At 39.3% G+C, this 21927-nt stretch overlaps 1 protein-coding gene across 4 annotated transcripts in view; it reads left to right on the top strand.

Annotated features, from left to right (window-relative positions):
• CDK5RAP2 (CDK5 regulatory subunit associated protein 2) overlaps nt 1-21927 on the top strand; it is an 80395-nt gene that overhangs the window by 45281 nt on the left and 13187 nt on the right. For all 4 annotated transcript variants that reach the window (XR_008971763.1, XM_057405895.1, XM_057405897.1 and 1 more), the window contains 9 exons: nt 1574-2036; nt 4875-5133; nt 6879-6989; nt 9090-9690; nt 11257-11489; nt 14101-14149; nt 14898-15082; nt 16210-16335; nt 20616-20732. Coding sequence is in view for 3 of the 4 variants with exons in the window: in XM_057405895.1 (XP_057261878.1) it covers nt 1574-2036; nt 4875-5133; nt 6879-6989; nt 9090-9690; nt 11257-11489; nt 14101-14149; nt 14898-15082; nt 16210-16335; nt 20616-20732 (2144 nt within the window). In the remaining variant the exon portion in view is untranslated. The remainder of the gene's footprint in view (nt 1-1573; nt 2037-4874; nt 5134-6878; nt 6990-9089; nt 9691-11256; nt 11490-14100; nt 14150-14897; nt 15083-16209; nt 16336-20615; nt 20733-21927) is intronic.

The following is a 21927-nucleotide window of genomic DNA, read 5'->3' as shown; positions in this document are numbered from 1 at the left end:
AACCATATAGTAAGTACTTAGGTCACTTTTCATGCAGGAGAAAATACTTGTGTAACTGAATCTATAGAAACCCTTGTGTAATCCATGTTTTTCAAGTGTGTGTTACACTATGGTTTGATCAGTTTTCAGCCGAAATGCTCATTTCCATAGGAAGTGGACCACACCAAGCAAGAATGTATAGAAAAACCACAGCCTGACTAGTTTTGTTTCCCCCAATTTCATGTTTACACCACTGAATCTGGTTGAAAACAGAGCTTTTGTGGATATCCATTCTCATTTTCCTTCCCTTTCCCTTTCCCTTTCCTTTCCTCACTGTAATAACTGTGTACAGTATATTATGTGACTTTTTTCAGTGCCTTTCAGTACTGTTCTTTCAGCTACCCATAGCAGTTTCTGGAGAGTAATGGGAATGACCTTCCATACATGTTGTGCTCAGCGATGCTGGTAGCAGAATCTCCTGTGGAGTTACAGAAGTTGCATCCAGTTTTCTATGTTCAGCATGCACTGTGCTTGACTTTACTCAAGCACTTCTATATTTTTACATTATAATTTAAAACTCTCCAGCACGCATAAATGGTCTTAGTTGCCTAAGCACTAGTTAGTGGCAAATGAGGAGATGCTACTCTCTTAGAAGATGAATAGATAATGTTGTTTTATTTGTTACCTTTACTTAAAAGGCTGCTAATGAGTGATTCCAGCACCATCATCTTTACCACTCTAGTGTGTAATCTTTTCTATGTTCAAGTATAAATGACCAGATTGACTGGTGATGAGCCTGTACTTTGCATAACTGAATTCTCACTAATGACATTAGGTGCCAGAAAAAGACATAAAAAGCCTAGTTAGCTTCTCCCATTTCGAATGCTAGCTATACAAATGCAGTTGTTTTAAATGCTGGTTTATATGTTTAGTGGCACAAACAGCTCTCTATTGGACACATGAAATTGTCTGTAGAATTTGAGGGCTTGCTTATGCTTTAAATGGCTCTTATTTGGCTTCAGTTTCTCTTAAAACATTGCTTTCTGAGCTGTTGTCCATGGACCACTAGCTATCTATGGGGCAGTTTGGTGGTCTGGAATGAGCTGGTTTTCAGGCTTTTAGCTGCTTTCTCAGTTTCTGTCTTCCCTGGTTCATAAGAAATACATGAAGGGATAGATTTTCAGATGAACTCAACATCTGGAGTCTCTTGTGGATTTGGTAGAATTCTATTATTAAGGTAGTTAGAGAGTAAACGCTTTTGCAAATCCATTTGTGTTTCTTACATTGCTGCGCTATGTAAGCAGTTAATTTTATTGGCAGAGGCTTAGTATCTATTCACAAGGGTGAGGGGTGAAAGGGCATAGATGGTCATAAACAGGAGAAAGGCATTGATGGGCTCATGTATGATATAACTCATGTTGCGAAAAGGTTTGAATTCTGTTTGTTAGTAATTAATTCATTAATAAGTAGAACGGAATCTCCTGGGAATTTCAGGTATGTCAAGCCACGGCAAAAGAGTTCCTTAGAAGGTATTCTTGTTTGCTTAAATAAAAACCTAAATTCATGCCTTTTCTTTCCTCTTTCCTGAGTATAGCAGACAAGAACAAATGAAAATCGTAAATGAACTCTTAGATCATCTGAACGCAACTGAGGAAGAATGTTCCAGTGAAGATATGGAGAGAAAGGATGAAAAAGATCTTAGGCAAATGATTATTCAACTAAAAGCTGAACTCAAACGTTTCAAACAGGTCAATAAATTCTTAAAGCAGCAAGTGGAATTGAAATCAGTTTCTGATGAGAAAGAGAAGCTTTACCCAGATGCAGTGCCGCAGATTAATAAGGATATTGAGTTGTTGAAAGCAGAATTGAAAGATGCAGTTACACAAACAATGACTTTGGAGGGTAATGTCATGAGATTCAAACATGAAGGCGAAAAAGGAGCCTCAGAAGAAAAGTCAAAATATTCAAGATTAAATGCAGAAAGAGAACATCAGCAAGAAAATGTGTGTAAGAAGGGTGAGCAGCATGAAAGACTGTTTTCTGCAAGAACAAATGAAGTAAGTTTATTTAAGATTCACTTTATGGTACTTAGGGAATAGATGTATAAAAGGGAAAAGAATGTTTCATTTCTAATATTAAAATCTTGCTTTTGTGTAATTTTCAAAATTAGAAAAAGGAGATGCAAGCTCAAATATATTTTAGATAATTGTTCTTAATGTTCAGAGCTTTTCATCACATACTTCAGTGTGCTTTAGAACATTAATGAATTGAGTTTCAATCCTCAATGGGACCAGATACTGGTAAATAATATAGCTATTGGAAAAAGAGATAGTTTGTACCATAATGGCCTGATTCTGTACTATCTTATATCTCTGCCTACATGTTCATAAAGTACAGAACCAGAGCATTGAACTGAATGCTTATGAAGTCTAAATGACAAATGTGTTCTAGCAAGTTGAAAAGCTGTGTAATGTCTGAGAGCTGGTGAAGAGTTAATAGTAGAGTACAACAAACCTGAGTCTTAATTTTAGGCTTTTATTAACATCTTATCATTGTGCCTTGCTTTTAGAGAAGCATGAGCAGCAGTACTTTATAAAACTGGGGGTAATTCTTCATGTTTGTTTGGAACCTATGTGCACTGAATCTATGTTGTGGGTTGTCCTGCGTTCAGCTTAAACCACGACATGAGTACAGATGCAAATTGCTTGTGCCAGATGAGTTTTCAAGCCTTTTGTGTGCAGGCAGTCTGTGATCCCAAACAAAGAGGTGGGAAAAGTATCTACCAAAGAGTTCATGTGTCTTGTTTCAGTGGCAATTATAGAAGTGAAGTTGAAAACTCTTTGAAGATCTTCATTCTTGCAGAGCAGACAAAGGAGAGGATCACTTTTAGTTCTGTGCACTGTTAATAGAGAAACATCCTTCAGCAAAGGATGTTTTCCATGGCTTTGGTGGTCAAGAGGTTTGTGAGCTAGAAGTTGGGAACCATGCCTTTTTATTCTGGCTTGTTCTTGTTGGATCCTTCCTTCTGAAGAAAGGGACTTGTAAGCCAAATGATGTTGGTAGGGCTTTGTTCTGTACAGGCATAAGCATCTCAGTATAGATTGGGATCTTAAGGAAAGGATTTTGGCAGGAGTGGATGTGCTTCCTCATCTGTTGATGTTGGTGCTTGCAGGACAGGTGCCTCCGGGAGCACATGAAGAGAAGAGGGCAGGGGGAAGTCAGGAAGAGTATGGGTAGTAGAGGGGTTTGAGGACCTCTCTGGTCTATTAGTGAAGATCTGCTTGTGGTGGTTTGCTTAAGAACACTAATGATGTCTTTGGGTGGCTTGTCTTCTCAGCAATGAAGGACAATCTCTCTGAAGGCAAGTAGAGGCCTGTCTGCCCTTCACAGGGAATACCCCGAGTTCTTTCTGCAAACCTCCTTTTTCCTGTTTTTAAAGTTCCTGTTTTCATTGATTTCCAGTGTACTGTTTTGATTCATCAATTTGCAGATTCTTCTCGAGTTAAATCACTTGCAACCTCAATGCAATCCCCGAGTCAGATGCTTTAAAAGCTTTCTTATTTGGCTAATGCAGTGTACCTTTTGCTTCTGAATGGCTTTGGTAAATAATTACCTGTAGCCAGTTGAACCAGGCTTGGGGTAATCGGGGTGACGTATATGTCTGTACAACAGCCCTGAGACAGCTGGAAATTGTTGGCTGTTATTAATGCAGTTTAGGAAGTTCATCCCGCCTGGATTTATTTTCCAGCCTCCAAATGATATTGTATTCATGTATGTACCACAGGAATTGAGTGTGCCATTAGGAAAATGGAACTTGCTTTTTATTATGTGAAATTGTGTAAAGACTATAATTGCTAAGAACTGAATGTGAAAAGGTACTTCAGAGTACATTGGGTGGTGAAAGACATTAAGGGACTTATGACACTGGTGGAGCAAATGAACAGCAAAAAAAAATCCACTAAATCTATCTGAACATGCCATTATTGAGTTTTATTATTATTACAAACAATTCCATAACTCTCATCAACATACAGCATGCGTTTAGCTTTTTGGAGGTAGCAGCCTTTAATGCTCTGTGGTTTAAACAAGGACACATTTGTTTAATGCAGTCTTCAAAGGGTGAGAGGCTAAAATGTAGTGACTTAAGAAATCGACTTCTTAAATCTAATTTTTCCCCCAACTCCAATGATGGAGTGTCTGTTAAGTAGGAGACAGGAAGCCTGTGGAAGCTGTTTATAGAGTGTATGGGTGAAGGAGCTATTGACCTTCATAAGGAATTCCTTTGTGACAGTACATGTTTCCTCTGTAGCTGATGCAAAGCTATGTTGAGTTTCTCGAAGGGATGGACATGGGCTGGTATGAAGTAGGGACTGTTGGTTGGAGACAAAAGGAAGAAAGGAAATTCAGGAATATGTGAAAATTTAGGAGGAACCTCTGTTGAAAGAAGATTGAAGGGAAACAATTCCTGGGTTGTCTGACCTTTGTGATATAAATGAGAGTGGAAAGTAGGAGTTGGAGAGGTGAGGTTAGGTGAGAAACTTTTCCTAGGGCATACACAATTCAGAGTTAACAAAAACACCTACTGATTAAAAGCCTTTGCTAGTCAATGGTGAATTGTCTGTCTGAACTGGAAGCCATTCCCTGCATGGCTGTGGATGCATAAGCAGCAGTTACCTATAGAAAATGAAACCAGTGGGATAGGTGTGTTTTCTGCTCTGAATGCTTGTTTTTTCCATTGCAAGGCTATTGCCATCTCCTTTTCAAAACTAATGTGACAGCTGGCTGATCTTATAGGAAAACCTTTAGTTTTCCTCTCTGAATGTCTGTTTATACTTCATTTACTTGACTATACATGTGAGCTACCAACTGCCCATCTTATTCCCTGCCTTTTTCAGGCTGATTCTGCTTCCCTGCCCAAGAAGTCCCGCCTGCCTGTTCTCTTAAAGTCACACAGACCATTAGGAAACGTGCCTTTGAACTCCTGTGTGCAGAAGTCAGATTCAAACCTACAGCCTCATAGCATGGCACTGTATGAAGGTCTGAAAGCCTGTGAAGTACAACCTGAACAGTTTGAGCCACAAACAAATGGAGAGGTGAATGAGTCTGTGATTGAAAGCCTTCAAGAAGATCGACAGAAAAGCACATCAGTGAGAGGTAAATAAGGAGTAGACACAATGACTTGTAATACTGCTTGAAATAGTGTCTTCTCTTCTTGTAGTAGAAAGTAAAACCAGGTAAGTTTTACATAGGTACAATGCTGCTTAATCTGATGAATTTCTTGGGTCGGCAAATGTATACAGACCTTGAAAAATGCCTTTCTTTTTCCTTGTATCCTTGCTGCTAGAATGGAAACAGCTTTACATGGAGTGGGAAGTGCTGTGTAGACATGGCATAACGTGTATAGTAAATGACAGTTTCATAGGGTGCTCACAAATGCACACATATGTCAACAAAAAATTTCCTTTAGAGATGTCAAGTCTAGTGAAACTTGTCTGTAATGGAGACAGGAGAGTGTAAACATGCTGTATTTGTTCATGCTGCATAAAGAGGCTTTCCCAATATTCCACGATCAGTCAAGCCATCCGTGTCTGTTTCCAGTGTGGCTGGGTGAATTTCAATTGAGCTGTTGACAAAGCAGCTGGATTGGCAAAGGATGGTGACAAATGGTAAGGCAGAGAACAATGGGTGTTGTATAAAGATTTGGAGTGGTAAATACAATAGACATGTGCTTAGCAGTTCCATTAAAAACTGGACGTGGAAGGGATAGGTGAGGGAGAGAGGAGGTATAAATAGAATATACTCAATCAAACAACAAGTGAAGCACTGTCAAATGCAGAGGTTGCAGAGATGTTGTTAATGTTATTGTGGTAAAGGACAGGTATGGCACTGCTTTCTTGAGAATACTTAAGCTGATAGGACTTCAGCCTGGAGAAGAGAAGGCTCCTGAAGGGGAGACCTTAGAGCAGCTCCAGTGCCTAAAGGGGCTACAGGAAGCCTGGAGAGGGGCTTGGGACAAGGGCTTTAACCTGCCGGAGGTGAGACTGAGATGAGCTCTTAGGCAGAAGCTCTTCCCTGTGAGGGTGCTGAGGCGCTGGCACAGGGTGCCCAGAGAAGCTGTGGCTGCCCCATCCCTGGCAGTGTTCAAGGCCAGGTTGGACACAGGGACTTGGAGCAGGTTGCTCTAGTGGAAGGTGTCCCTGCCTGTGGCAGGGGTTGGAGCTGGATGAGCTTTAAGGTTCCTTCCAACCCAAACCAGGCTGGGATTCCATGAACAAATAATACTGGTACGTGCAAAACACATGGAGAATTCTGAGAAGGGCAGTGCTGGTGGCTTGGATCCTGAAATCAGTCAGAACCTGTTGGGACTGAAGGCCTGTGATTTCCCTTCCACACCGAGTCCTTTACCCTGGCTAAGAGCTGTACTGCACACTTAGGAATTGTGAGACTTGGTGCAATGGGAGATCACACAAGATTAGCTTATGATCAACGCTCATACTGGAGAAACTTTTTAGCCTTTGCTCTAAGCTTAACATAAACCATTTAAAAATGCACTAGAAATTGAACAATGAAGGGGAGCTGCATTACGAAGGGGAGCTGCAAACCTTTATTTGGTGTTAGGAAGCTTTGCAAGTCACATTCTTTGTAGTTATCTTTATAATCAGTTCAAGGATTTGAAGAATATGTACTAACACTGTTTCATGTGACAAGTAATGTTTGTATTACGCTTTCAGTTGTTGTTCTTAGGTGATTTTCCTGGTCCAGGTTGTCAGAAAACTAGATTTGGGTTTATGGGGTGTGTTGGGGGGGGTGCTTTTGGAGGTGGTGGTGGTTGGTTTTGGGTTTTTAACTATCCTCGTTCATTATTTTTCAGTCACTGACTTCTCTTTCACCTTCTCCAGATAACTCCTCCCTCAAACTGGTTAATAGTGAAGTCCAGGTGGAGCTGCAAGATGTTGATACAGAGAGCAAGAATGAATATGCAATGGACAAAAATCAGATGAATTATCAAGGTAGAGCATTTATATGGTATAGTTAAAAAAAAAAAAGGAATTCTAAAGCAGCTCTATACTGAATTGTGCCAAATTGTAAATTACTGCAGGTAATTGTCTCCCTTGCCACCATTTGTGGGTCTTAAAACTTGCTTTCTTAGGTAGCATGGATTAATTGCTCCAAGAATCCAAGTTGGTCTTTTAAGGGTTATGCTTTCAGAAGGGCCACAGGGATTTATGAGTCTGGTTTCCAGTAAAACTAATGAGTTGTATGCCTAACTCTGATCTCGATTGCTAACGTCCTCGCTTCTGAATTCTCCTCTGAATGAAATGTTTGTTACTTATTGCTTCTGCATCTAGTTATGAACTATTGGAATGAAGCAACTGAGTGATAGATTTTTGCTTATCAGAATTACTTGAAGGCATTCAACTAGGTTGAAACCTAATGGATTTGCTTAATGAAAATGTAAACAGATTTAGTGCTGTGTATTACGTCTTTCTGCATCACCCATTAGTATTTTTGGGGATGGCTTGAATAACCTGATTAGCATATTGTTTTATAGAGGATATGGCCAATTTTGTAATCCTTTCTCACATCCTTTGTGTAAGTAGTTTCAGCAAAGCTGGGGAGTTGGTTCACAGGATCATGCCCTTTGTGTGTGTGAACACATAGATGTACAGAGACCTTAACTAAAGGGCAGTGTTTCATTAAGAAGTATAACCAGTATTCTAATCAGGACTATTTCTTCCCTAATATCTGATTTTATTTCCTCTTCTTATCTGGAACTTCTGCATGAACTCAGGATGACAGTTTTTAAGAGGTCATTTAATACTAGGATTTTTCTATCTCAGTTCTCTAACTGAGAGGACTTTGACATCTGTGTTACTGCAGCAACCAAGTGGTAGAGAAGGAGGAGAGGATAATGAATTTGAGTGTTGCATTCCCTTAGTCAATGCATCTTCTTGGATTCATACACAGGCATTTTCTTGGATGCATTTCTGTCCTGTGATTGTGTCACCTTTCCAATGACGTATATAATATTGTGCAGCAATCTGTGTACTGCAAACATCATCTAGCCTACATTTCAAAGAAGTTGATATCCCAGCTTCATGTTTTTCTGGCTTTTAGGTTATATTTGTTTCTATTCTCTTGTGTTTGACTTGGACCTTCATATACAGCTGCCCCCCTCCCTGAGACTTTATACTGATTTAGAGCTTGAACCTGGGCGTTCGAATTCTCCATGGAAACCAATTTGGAAGTATTAAGACCTCTGCAAGATCAATGAATGACTCCCAGAAGGGAGGTTCTAATTCATAGTGATCTTTTGCAGAACTAATAGAAGGGGAAAATTTAATTTACTTGTAACCAGAAAATAACCATTTTCCAAGATACTTTACACACAGAAGCCCTCAACATGCCCAGAACTATAAACATAGAATATATGTAGGAATATATAGCTTTTATTGGTGTGAAGCTGGGGTGATTGCATTACTTATGAATGGCAAAGTCAGCTAAGGGATGTGATGTGCATGCCAAATGAGTGCCAGTAAAACCTTTAACACTGAACATATTAATGGATTCTAAAAAGAAGTTATTAAAGCCCTTTTTTCATATTTTACTATTTTGTTGATGATCTTTTTACAGTTCCACCGACTTTCTGCTCCAGTTGGTTTTGTATAGATTTTTGGAGTGAAAAGTATTTAATTAGAAGTTTTAGGAAGAACCATTTGAAGTCATAGAGTCTACTATTAAATCTCGGTGCCTTATGTTTGAGGTTGTCATCATTGTGGCTGTAAAGGTCTGGGCTTCGTTGGTGTCTGATTCAGGACTGGCTATAGCAAAAGTCATGTTCAAGCATTTGGGCAAAGAAAGCAGATGTATTTTGCCTATTGTTTATTTGAAAGGGGAGAAGGGGGTTGGAATATTTGATGTGCAAGTTGAATTAATGGGCAAATCGTATAAAGGGGTCAGAAGTCCAAAACTAATATTGTAGAGCTTCTAATCATTCTGCATTTGTATTCTGTTATTACAGAAGTCAATGAATTCATTCTAGTGCTGTTAAGAGCAGAATGTCAGATAAAGAAATATTAATATTCACATGCAAAACTCCTTTTTTTCAGATATGCAAAATCATCATAGCATCAGCAATGTGAATATCCAGCATTCATTAAAAGAGATAAATGAAGAGTTTTATTCCACAGAACATGAGGGCATTGACTCAGCCCCTGCATATTCGGGTTCCAAGTGCCTGCGTTCTCTCAAATTGAGTGTAACAAGTACAGATGCACTTGATGACTGTGCAGTCATAGAGGATATAGAAGAAATGAAAGAAAGAATTAAGAATATGGAGTCTGAGCTTGAGAAGTACAAAATGTTCGTGTTTCATTTACAGACCTCTGACCAGTTCTTATTGAGTGGTGTTTCCAATATAGCTTTAAGTGACGCAGCCTTGCCTGTGGAAGGACATGTTATGCAAATGCAAGATAGAGCTGTGCAAGGAATCAAACAGTGTTCTAATGTCCATCAGCTGGTGGATTGTGAGAATCACCCTGAAAATAGGAATTCAGTGTCTTCAAAAGCACCTGATACTTGGACAGCACAAAACCTTAAAGAACTACTAGCAGCAAATGAGGCAGAACTTGAAAAAGAGCAAATTGCAAATATGCATCTTGATGAAGTGTATCATCTTCAGAGCAAACTGAGAGAAACACCACCATCCAAGTGAGTAAAGCTATTACTGTTTTGGGTTCCTTTTTGTAAACAGCAATACCACATAACACAGGAAGGCAATATGAAGATAATTTCGTTCACATAGGAGGGTGTTGTTACAGTAAAGGCTGAATTTCACTAACATTAACATACAGCCACTGAAACGTTTAGTTAAAAGATGCCTCAAAGAACAAAACAGTATTTCTCTTACAACAGAACTGCTTCTGCTGGGCTCATATCATCCTCTGGTGAAGACTCTATGCCAGATACCTATGTCTCTCCCCACACCTCCCTTTGCTGCAAGACATCCTCTGTTGAGCAAAGTCAGATTACTCTGTGAGATGGGCTGACCTCTGTAATTAAAGTATTACACTGTTGCATACTCAGGGTTTTTTTTCTGGTGACACACTTTTTATTCCCACCCCCTCTAATATCCATATTGTCCTGAGAGCCTTAAGGAAGTATAACAAAGGAAGGTATTCAGCCTTTGGCCTCAGAATGCTTGAAGAGAAATATCTGGAGACATTAAGCAACCACCAACATGGCCTGCTGTATATCTCTTAGTATTACTGACATAAAATACAATTGTGCTGCATAATACATATAAATGTACATACCTTGAAAATATACCTCATCCATTTCACAAAGGCAGATCCAGCTGTAAATTAAGGGATGAGACAGTATGGATGGCTGTAAAGGTTTTATGGCCACTGTCTAGGACAACTGCATGAGTCACAAGTGACAGGCCCAAAAGTGAGTTATGCATCTCTCCTTATAGCAATGATGATAAAAATCCTGTAACAACCCACACCATAGTACATTTTGTTTATGCTGCATATTTTCTTTGATTCCCTGCATCTTTCCATTTCCTCTGCCTTTTTCTCCACTAATTCTATAGAAAGAAGTCAATCTGTGATACAGACAGTGGCACTATAAAGGGAGCATCTATATTTGCAAGTGCAGAATAAATTCAGTTAATCTGAGTTGAGATTTATATCCTGGTGTGTGGAGTACAGGAGTTTGGACTCTACAGGGGTTGTCATGGTCATAGTCTCTGGTAATAAACATGCAGAGACATGGAGAATTTTCAGACTGGGTGAACCCATCAGCTCAGAAAGTCCAATACTGTGCTCCTGCAGGAAATACAATAAGTTATAGAAGAAGAGACCACTCTGTATTATTTGGTTTCTTCTTAATTCACTATGGAAGAACAAAACCAAGCAGTCAGAAAAATATGTGTATTCTAAAAGATTCTTTTCATGTATTCACTCATACTTACTTTCATTTGGCACCTTTGAGTGCCATCCAGGTTATTTTCAAGCAGACAAACAAGTCATCACCTTAATTTCTGCCCATCTTATAAATGAAGGATAATAACCCACAAGTTATGCCCATAAATACAAAACTCACCAGTTAGAGACGATCCATTTCTCATTGTGGGGCTGTAAAAGCATTTTAAAAGCAAATTGAGTCACATCAAATGAGAACTTAGGAGTATAAGTTTAATTCTCTTTTTATGTATACTTAAACGTTGCTTATGGTCAGAAAATGACTTGAAAGCTAATTTCATTTTCTCAGCTATGATTCATTAGTTCATTCCCAACCTCGAGAAGTCTCCTTCCAACGCCAGCAAATGAAAGAGATCCGCAGTGGTTGTGTCACTTACCATCAGCATCTGACGAGCCTTATTAAAGCTTTTGAGGAACTGCTTCAAGCCAGTGATGTAGATTATTATGTTGCTGAAGGCTTCCGTGAACAACTGAATCAAAGTGTGCTACTGTTTGGGAAGCTAGAAGGGCAAATCCTGTATGGTAAGTAGCAGTATTTTGTGCTTCTTGGCTGAAATATATTAACATTCTTGGAATTTGAAGGGGTTTTTTTCCTCTTTTCAGTGAAAAGAAAACCTTACTTCCTCTTGGTTGTTTTTAAATGATTTATAGTGAGGACTGTCTTGGGAAGCACAATTTTAATGCTCCACAAAGACTCGATTTTACTCCTGCAGTTATCCTCTGTGTTGACACCTTCCATTTTGAGTTATCTCAGCATATGCATATTTTAACTGTTTAAAAGATAGTGGTTATGGTTTACTAGAAGTTTAGTTGCAAGTAGGTTTTAGGATTTTCTGTATCAGGAACCAGCCCAGCTGATTTGTTGAGCCTGAGCACCAGATATCTCCATTGAAGGGTTCTCCCAGTTGGTTTTTAACACAATCTATGTTTAACTAAACCCCCAAAATTACAAGTTCCTAAAGTTTTTCCCCTAAACTGCAGTCATTTGCAAGAAGGGTAAATGAAGTGCAGAGATCAGGACTGTACTTTTAGAGTCAAATATAGAAATGATTATAACCATATATGATATGGCTGATTTCTATGGCCAGTTCCTTTAAAGAAACCACAGGGAATCTTGCATTGGACAGCTGGGAGATAATACCAATTGATGTTCCTGTAGAAATAACACAAGTTAAATCGTGAGCAGGTATAAAATCATCTGTACCAGGAAAAAGGACCATAGATGTCACAGAGAAACCCACCCAGATGGTGCACATGGACAGTTAGGGGGTAGAAAGGGAAAATCTGTTTGATTAGAAGGCAGAGGAGAAGAATTCCTTCAGAATTTTGAGTAGCTCATGAGTTAGAGACTGTGGTATTGCAAATCAGTGTGTATTTGCAGGGCATAATAGTAGAATAAGAGCCTTCTGAGCAGAGGTCCTAGGCGAAGTCAAGTAGAGAAGTGTTGGCCTTGTGTTAGAGAAAGCCAGGCACTGAATGGAGTCCATAACCCAAGGAAAGGACATTGTAATGTGTACTGGTAAGCAAAGCCCTTTGAATTATCAGGGAGAACTGGCATGTTGTCTGAAAAATGGGAGCAGTTTATCCCAGTTTTCCCACCTATTCTCTGGCAAAGCATTAAGTTGGAATGTCTAAAGTGGGACCACATCAGGACATTTATTCCTATATATATATTATTAAAATTACCATTACTAGTTATTTTCCTAAGAGACCTCCATCTTGCTGCCAGGTAGTCCAGCTTGTTAAGAAAAACACTCTAATAGCTAAAATGCAACCATGTTTGGTAAAATGAGCATCAAAGTCAAACTTTATCACCTGAAGGAAGAGTACCTTGTACATGTTGCCTTCAGTCCGTAGCTGGAAGAAAGTTAGCAGCACAATGCTGGAAAAGGGATGCTTTCATGGGTGAAATTCAGCAAGAAGGACCTTTTCCTATCATCACAAAGTTGCTGTTTCTGACCCAAAAGCAATACTTCCACAGATGTCAGTACAAAACTGCTACCTTCAGCGAAACACTTGAGCTGGCCTGAAATAGGGCTTCTGACCCCCACGTCTTCCCAGAATTGGCTCCAGAAGATCACTTTGTTCAGAACCATCCAGGCCCCAGCCATACAATGATCTGTATTCTGCCTTTCATTAAAGGTAGTGGCAGCATGTTGCAGTTTCAATTGCTCATATAAAGGAGTTGTATATGAGAAAAAGGTATTATGGCTACTGTGTCATAGCATAGTGTAATAAAAGATTGAGTGTATTCAATGATTTCAGTGGCTACAGATTCCTTGCATTACAAATGAGAAAACTCTGTAGTGAATAAACATTAAATGCCTTTAAACCAACAGATGGTACCCTATATACTATGAAAAGACACTGACAACTGAGACAATTCAATATATCTAACACAATGGTGCTGCATTGAATCACACATTAAAGTAAAATGACATTTGTAGGGTTATAAAGAACAGCCAGTGTACTAAGAATTGACTGTAAAGATGCATCAACAACCGTCTGTCTCTGCATTTCCATCCTGACCTTCAGTTCATTCCCCTGCATTTGCAGCTGTGGAGCTCTTGCCTTCCACCTCTGCTTAAAGGCACTAGGAAGTCAGAATATGGGGAGCCAAGGGGACACCACGGAACTCTTATTTCCTTTGTTAAATCAGTGTCTGAATCCAGCTCTCTTGCACTGGATTGTGCTTGTGTGCACCATTGGGAATATTGCAGGCAAAATCCTGTGCATGCCCCTTTATTGAGGATAACTGGTGAGCCCGGGTGGACAAAATCCAAATGTGATGGAATTGGGTTTATGTATTTTGTTTTATTGAAGAAATAATGGCATGTAGGCCTAATCCTTTTGCTATATAGCACAAATTTTACATCTGTGTGTTAACTGAAACACCAAAGCCGTAAAATCTGGCACCTGTGGTACCTCGTAATTCTTTTTGAACTCCAGAGAACATTGCTTTGTTGCTGGGCTGTAAATAGTTGTGCATTTGACACTAATACACAGTGTGTTGAGTATCTGTTGGCTTCTCTAATTTCTCCTTAATTTACCATTCTGTATATGAATAGTTGAAGATGGGGGGGGAAGTATAATTCTCAATATCTGTTTTTAACCAGATCTTTCTGCTTTGCAGGAGAAGCAATAGGGGCAGAAGTCACTATACTTTATGAATTAGCTCAAAGGTAAGAGTGCAACTGAATGTTTATCAAATGGTTGTTGATAAAGATGCTCCATGTTTTGTAGCACAACTTCCACTCTTTTGCTTTCTGAAGGGCTTTGCTTATGTTGCATGTTTCATTTAATATCCATTTAGTTAATAAAATATCCATAGAAATGAAACAAAGGCCTTTTTTTCCCCCACTTCTCATCACACTGAGATCCTGAGAAGCATCAAGCTACCAGCTTTGTTTCTTTCATGAACAAACAAAACATGTGCCATAAGACACTGTGTGTGCTCAGATATACCCTAATTGCAGCTGCCAGGAGGGATACTCAGCTACCTTTCTGTTGCTGTGACCTTGGGGGCTGGCTCAGGATGACTGGAGCATGATGCTGGTGCAGTTTGTTCTCTATCACCCTTATGCTGAAGGTGAAGAGAGCAGGTGGTGTTATGCTGCATGTGTTGGTTTTATGCCAGCCTGGGATTCTTTTGTGCTACAGAAATCCTCAGCTACCTGTTCAAGGCAGCTTGAGGTCCCCTTAACTCAATGATAACTGCCTAGTGCTGGGACATAATCCTGGCCTGAAGGTCCATTGATTCTTTCTGCTGACTTCAGTGAGGTCTGGATTTCAGTTTTGATCTGTTACTGTGGTTTGTCATGTTCTGTCACATAAATTCACTCCTGTACATTTGCCACTGTGCTCTCTATTCATGCTTCTAAAGTAATAAACCAATTTCTATATTTGAAAACATTTTGTTTGGCACAAAAGGGATAACGAGAAGAACACCGCTATGTACCAGCAACTGAAGGAGGAGTCACCTGTACCATCTGCTCTTCATAGCTTGTCTGACTTTGATTTGTCAGAAAAGTCATCTCTTGGCTCACCCGAGCCCCGGGACGACCTGGAAGGACAGCATGGCACATTGGCGCTTCTGCCAAACAAGTTTCCCCCAGGTAATTTATTCCCCCACTGAAGATTCACTGGGTATTGGGAAAAAATGCCCTAAATAAGACACCAGGGAACTAATTAAGAAATAATGAAGAATGTTTGTCTGCTTCAGCTTTCCAGGATCCTGGCATAATCATTGCAATTTCAGTAATAAGACATCTAGAGATGACAACGATTTGAACTGCCTCCTGCTTGAAACAAAATTAGCTTGGATGTTTTGTGTCTTTGTTGTTTTAGACTGCCATCTTTTTACAGTACTCCAGACGGTCTTTAAATAGACATGTTATGAGGGGAAAACAGACAATTGTCAAGAGAATATTACATAGAAAAAGAGAGATTTTTCTAATTTTATAAAAGTCAGTGTTATGTTTCCTTGAGAATTGTAAGTGCTGCATAATTAATAAGTGGTGTTGTGTTTGACCTGGATAGTTTCACTAAGCACAAGTGATGCAGTAGTTTGTTATAGCCAGCGATGAAAATTTAATAGCTGAGATAGCACATGCTGTTCAGGAGGAAAATACTGCAGAGTAAACCAGGAGTGTGTGACATGGATAAATTGACAAATGAGGTGGTGACAGTTAGAACAGATAAGTTCCTGAGTGAAGCTGAAGCTCACAGCCAACGAAAGAAAAATTGTAGAACGGGAAAGCAAGAAGGGAAAGGTACAGTAATGAAATTTGGTAGAAGAGATGTATTTATCGTGGCATGCATTGTGTAAGTCAAAGTCAAATTGATACCTGAGTTACTCTGGTAAGCTTCCCATTATTAGAAGGTAAAATATATGCTGTTGGTGTGTTGAGCCTGAATGTGAGGCTGCATTGCAGAGCTTTGGATTCGTTGCCCAGTATGTGCAATGTTTTAACTGGGCAAATTTGCTATCTACTACAGTTTTGTAGGAAGAAATTGTTTAAGGAGCCTTAAAACTAGGCCGTTTTTTAAGTTAAAATGGAGTTTTCATTCCATTTTTCATATGGAAAAAGGTTCTTGTGGTGTCAGATACTTAATGTCTACCAGTTTGAACAGTTCTGTATTATTTTTTAGTGTTAACTCACATTAGATTTGACAGGAGTACACAGTGTAAGGGAATACAATCATTTACTCTGAATAAGAAGCGGTCTGTTGGTTTATTTAGAGTTACTAATGGAGCATCTGCAAGAAATTAGAATCCTGAGACAACGTTTAGAATACTCCATAAAAACTAATGAGAGGCTGAGGAAGCAGCTTGAGAGACAAGTAATGGACAAGGAACTAGATCAAGGTAAGGGTTTATTCCATAGCAAACAAAATCCACTTTTCCTGCTTTAAAGCTCGAGGGATGAAATGCTGCTGGAAATGTTTTGTGTGCTTTTTAGGCTAAATCCCACCCCTAAACAGTTTGGAAATGCTGGGTCTTTCTCTGAGCACTGCTGCATCTCAAGCTCCAGCAGCAGACACAGCTTCACCATGCTGCGTGTACAGTAGCATTAATAGAGACTTAATGTGCCTCTTCCTTAAGTCCATTGCTTGAGATGTATCCAGGACTGATGCACAGATCTTATTTCTACCTCTCTGAGTTAACACCACACAGCCTCAAACCTACAATTGCATGTAGTGCTGAGAGAACAGGACAACCAGGTAGTTTTATGGCGTTTGATGATGCTGTGCTTGAATTTCGTAACAGGGAATTGAAACCTTTCTACTTCTGTTATCAACAAACAGCCTGCTCTTTTTTTTTGTTCCCTTTTTGTGCCTTTGGGATATCATTATTGTTGTAATGATCATGGATTCTAGGATGTCATCTTCTTTTCATTCTCTGCCATGTGCAGCCGGGGATAGTTGCAGGAGAGGAAGCCCATTTTAACAACGCAATTTCAGTGAGGCCTGGACCCACTCTGAATATAGGAGGAGGTGCTTTGTTCTAAATTACATTGCTGCTATTGATCCAAAGTAGGAGTTCTGTGGAATTAGCTTTCCTGTGCCTACTCCATGTATACCTGGGGTGGTCAGTACAGCACCACTGCTAACAGCATTGTTGGGAGATGCCTCCTCTGGAATTTTCTGAGTGCTTTGAAGCCAGCTTGTATTCACATACAGGGACAAAATATCTGTAAGGCAGAGCCTAGGTCCAGCTTGTCATTTGAATTGATTGGTGTCAGAAATGTCTTCTGCACAAAATAACATCCCGAGTTAATAAGAAATACCTGACAGCAACTGATGGAAATTGGTTTTCGTTCCAAACTCTAAAATAAAGCAGTGGATGAAAACCACTAAAAATAGGCATGCAAATTCAGAGTCACAGCTCACCACTGCTTGCTTTCAACATCTTTGAAACCCAAACTCTGTGGTACCTTTAAAACTTCTCCCAGGAGGGTAGCCAGGTTCTCACTGGGGATGCTTTTGCAGCACCTTTTCAAGCACACCATACCAGGCATACTTTCCTAATCTTCATTCTATTCTTGTTCTGCTTCCCACGTTTTTCCCCACAGGACAACTGATTAATATGCAATATTACTCAGACTGGAAGCAGGCAATAAATACTTACATGCTTTCCTTTTACTCAGTTTCACTAATGTTGACATTAGATTCATTATGTTTTACATCATCCCCATGATCCACTTCTGTTGTTGTTTAAATGGAGACTACCTGCAAATAGCAGTTGGCTTTCAGGAATAATTTACAGTGATGGAAAGGTGTATAAAAGCATCCATTTCATTCATGAAGTATTTACGCTGCTGGAAAGGCATACTGTTCCCATGAAATAACCACACTGAAACACTTCCAACTCTTTTACAGCTTCATAAAGATTCTGGCAAGGGCATCCATTAATGCAGTGAAAGTATATTTTCTTTATAAACTGTCTTTTACCTTCCATCTGTCTTCTTGTTGCCTTAGTGCATCTGCAAATGCATGGAGGGGAAATCTGGAAGAGAAAGAAGGAACTACCTGTTAGAACAGCTCATTTTTGTTACTATGATCTCTCAGTGCTTCCTGTTTGTTTTGAGGATCTCTTTCATGTTATCAATATGGATATCCTCTCTCCTAGTAATGATGCCTTTTTCTTCCTAATAGATGGGCTTTTTTTTGGCTTTAAGGGCAAAAATGAGTCCCTTAGTGAAGCTGAAGCAGATTTTAGCTTTGGGACATAATAGTTCAATGTTTTAACTTAATATCCTTAGTTTGTTTTCCATCAAAAACCAAAACCAACTTGTAACATACTTAATTGCTGATGAAAGCCTGTTAAATTCGTGTGATTATTGTTTGTTCAATCAAAGGTAATGCACAGATTTATTCTTGTTTGCTAAATATTAGATGGATGTATGTACACACATCTGCCCACTATTTTTGCTATACTATTTCTAATATTTAGATTCTCTAAGTGTTTAAATGCCTCTGGGCTTCCAGTGTTCTATAAATGACTCAAGCGCTGGTAATGACTACATCGTTACTGTAGAGCTGAGGTTTGCAGTGCAAGGAGAACCGAAATAATTGCTTCTATAATTTCAAATGTTAGGCTTCCAAATCAAATCAAAGGTTTAATTTTGAGTTTCCAAGGTTTCAGATCTTATTAATGGCAGTTAACATTAAAAGGGTTTTTTTTTTGCCTTATTTTTAGCCCATAAGTAAGTAATGTATCTACTCAGGCTTCAGCTTTAGTATGCCTTTATTTTGCTTTACTGGGAATGAATATTGGCTTCCTCTTGGCTGTGATTTTCAGCAATGCCTGTCTTTCAGTCAGTGTTTTCTTTGAAACCATCAAGGTACGCTTCCTTAGCACTCACTTTTTTCAGCACAAAACATAATGAAGACTCAAGTGTATTGCAATTGTAGGCCCTGATGCTCCACTTTACTGTGGTTAGATGGACCTTTTGCATCTATGGAGAGCGTAATTGATGTCAGCAGGGCTCTGCACAGAAGTAGTCGTCTCGGCAGTGGGTCAAATTGCAGGATTGTGGCCCTATTACCACTGGCTCTACATTATCCCTTATTATGTAAGATAACTGGTAGTTATATTCTAAAGCCTTTCAGTAGAACTGTGATAGCATAACTTGTCAAATAGGATAAAGCTGGGTGATGGGCAATAAATTAAATTAGAATCAAGATGAGACCATCAAGCCTTGCCACTTCAAGTTGAATTGCTTTGTTAGAATCTGAAAGGGAAAAGCCTTTTGAGTTCGCATAGCTACTTCTACTCTTTAACATATAGATAGTAAAATGCCATTAGTGCCAGGCTTCTAGAGCCTTTGAGTCTTTCAGTAACGACAAGAGGTGCATATCATGGCACACTAAATCCCAGTTAGGTAGTGGGTAAAAGCTTCAATTGGGATTACAATAAAAATGAGATTACTCAGAGGAAGTGCAGCACATCAAACTGAAGTGAACTGCCAGAGCTGAAAGGCATCCTCCTCATACATTCAGCTAATTTTTGTGCCAGCTGGTTATTTCTCCATTAACCAAATAGTTGACACTCATGTAGCTGTCTGAAGCTTTAAAGCGTGGGATATACTGGGATAACCAATCAACTGAAAACTATTCTTAATAGTAACATTAATTCTGGTGGGTCCTGAAGTGTTTTACTGACTATAAGCAGGTTATAAAGGGCAATAACAGAGGCAGTCCCCTTGAGAGTGGAATGCATCACTTTTCAGACTGTACTGGTAACATTACACATTGCTATGGGATGAGTAGCAAAGATACAGTGTGTTGTGAGGATAACCTAGGCTGAATTTGGCTGGATACACAAGTTAACACTTTATAGAACTAGTACAGTAAGAAAGATCCTCAGAGTGGGTTTCTAAAAGATAGACATCTAAGTCGGTGCTGGTTACTCAGAACTTCTCATGGAAGCACTGAAGACTTGTGTTTCCCTTTGGAGGAGAGGACAGGGCATCTCATCTGCAGAGAAGACACATTGAGTAGCTCTGTGGTGGTGCCCGTTTCTCCCCATGATGGTTGGTCCACAACTGGCTCAGTTATCTAAATTTTAGACACATGAATTTAAGAGGGATGAATCTTCATCCCTGTGATCATAAATGGGTTCTTGCTTTGTAATCAGAGGCAAAAGCAGTGTCTCCAGTCTTATGTTCTAGACTCGTGCAGTAACAGATCTGTTGCCAGACTATCGATGTTACTTCCTGCACTGTGGATTAGTTGGTAGAATCTAGTGGTCCTTTGCAATGGTATCGTTGAATACAACAGGGTATGATCAGAGCCAGACTGAAATATATGGGAAACCTTCCTCCAGTTTGCATAACTTTCAACAAATAGCAATGTCACAAAATCCTCCTGCATTTTGTCCTGTTGGAGTATCAGCGGATAGGTAAGGACTGCCAGGGATAATTTTGCCATTTTGGTAATGGCTGCCCAGCAATGAGAGGTACTTTGGATTACTTGGCATTAACCTGAACTGCCTTTTAGTCTATGGGGATAACCTTCAAAATAGAGAGGGGAGAAATCATAGCATGTTTTTCTGCAATTTCTTAAATTGTTCTTGTCTGGAAGGTTTAATCTTTAATGACCTAGAGATGAGTCATAAATCATCTTTTCTGTATATATTTATAGGTTCTGCAAACATTTTTAACCATGGCTCAGAGCAGCATAATTCCTTGACTTCTGAAATACATTTCCTGAGGAAGCAAAATCAAGTTCTGAATGCAATGCTAGCTAAAGGATCCAGAGGTAAGAATGACTGCAAGTCATTCCACATCAGAACACAATGAAATATTAACAGGCCATTCATTAAACTGACTTAACTGTTCTTCCCACCCCTGAAATTCCGTGCTCAGCCATAAGCATTCAAACTGGAGTTAATGATAAAGAAGTAGCAGTAATACTCCTTTCTGCTGATTTGTAGCATTTTCCACTTGATATTCCCTTTCATTTCTCTGTGCTTCTTTTTGCATTCCTTTTGGTTCTATACGTTCTTTTTCCTCTTCCCCCTGTGCCTTTTATTACCATTTTCTCCTTTTTCCCAGTGCTTTCATTCTGAAACCCTTTTAAAAACAATCCATAGGATAGCATTATTGCTGAAAATGAGACCAGTCAGTACAGAACAGTTGCAAAGGGAAGCAAACTAATTACATTTAGATTCTGTAATCTGCTACAGAGGCTTGACTGGACAGACCAGTCCAGGGTTGGAACTAGATGATCTTAAGGTCTTTTCCAACCCTAACCATTCCATGATTCTATGACCAGGCCATCTTTTTGGAAGCACTTCAGAAGAGAACAGAACTGAGGGAATCCATTTGTAAGTATTTGTAATCTCTGAGATTAACTTTCAACTTCCCTCATTTTCACACCTGTGAAGAGAGAATATTAAAGTCTCCCTCTCCTTTTCCCCCAGGACAACGAACAACTCACCATGTAGGATTTTAAAAGCAGCTTAAGCCACAATTAGTTTATAATTCTCCATGATTTCAGGCGGTGTAAAAGCACTGGTGCCTCTTCCAGTTATGTATTCCCTCATTGGTTCTGGTACATCTTGGTGCTTATCAGTGTCTTCAAGTTCTACTTGTTTAATTAATATACTCCTGCTTTTGTTTCCACGTCGACAATATGATCTGATAATATCAGGGTTTCTTTCTTAGAAGAACCATGATGAATAGAACATTGTTGCCCTTATGTGTAAAAATAATGTCAGTATTTCTGGAGTTTGGGAGCTTCTTTTCCTTTTAGTCCTGGATGCATTAGACAAAGAAAAGCCTCTTAGATACCTCCTGCGTATTTTGGTTTCAGGTGCTTTCTGTCTATAGTCTTAGCTTGGCCTTTCATTAGTGAAGGGCTGGTGATGTACATTTTTAACAACGTGGGGGTTACCATTTTCATATGCTTTCAACAAGACTACTGAAGATGAGGGAAGGGTTCCAACTATTGG

The sequence above is a fragment of the Pezoporus wallicus genome, unplaced genomic scaffold, assembly GCF_028554395.1.
Source record: "Pezoporus wallicus isolate ANWC-B61680 ecotype Strahan unplaced genomic scaffold, APGP_CSIRO_Pwel_v1 contig_4684, whole genome shotgun sequence".
In the NCBI taxonomy this organism is placed as follows: Eukaryota; Metazoa; Chordata; class Aves; order Psittaciformes; family Psittacidae; genus Pezoporus; species Pezoporus wallicus.
The sequence above is the reverse complement of the archived record's forward strand: the minus strand, read 5'-3'. Positions and strand labels throughout refer to the sequence as shown.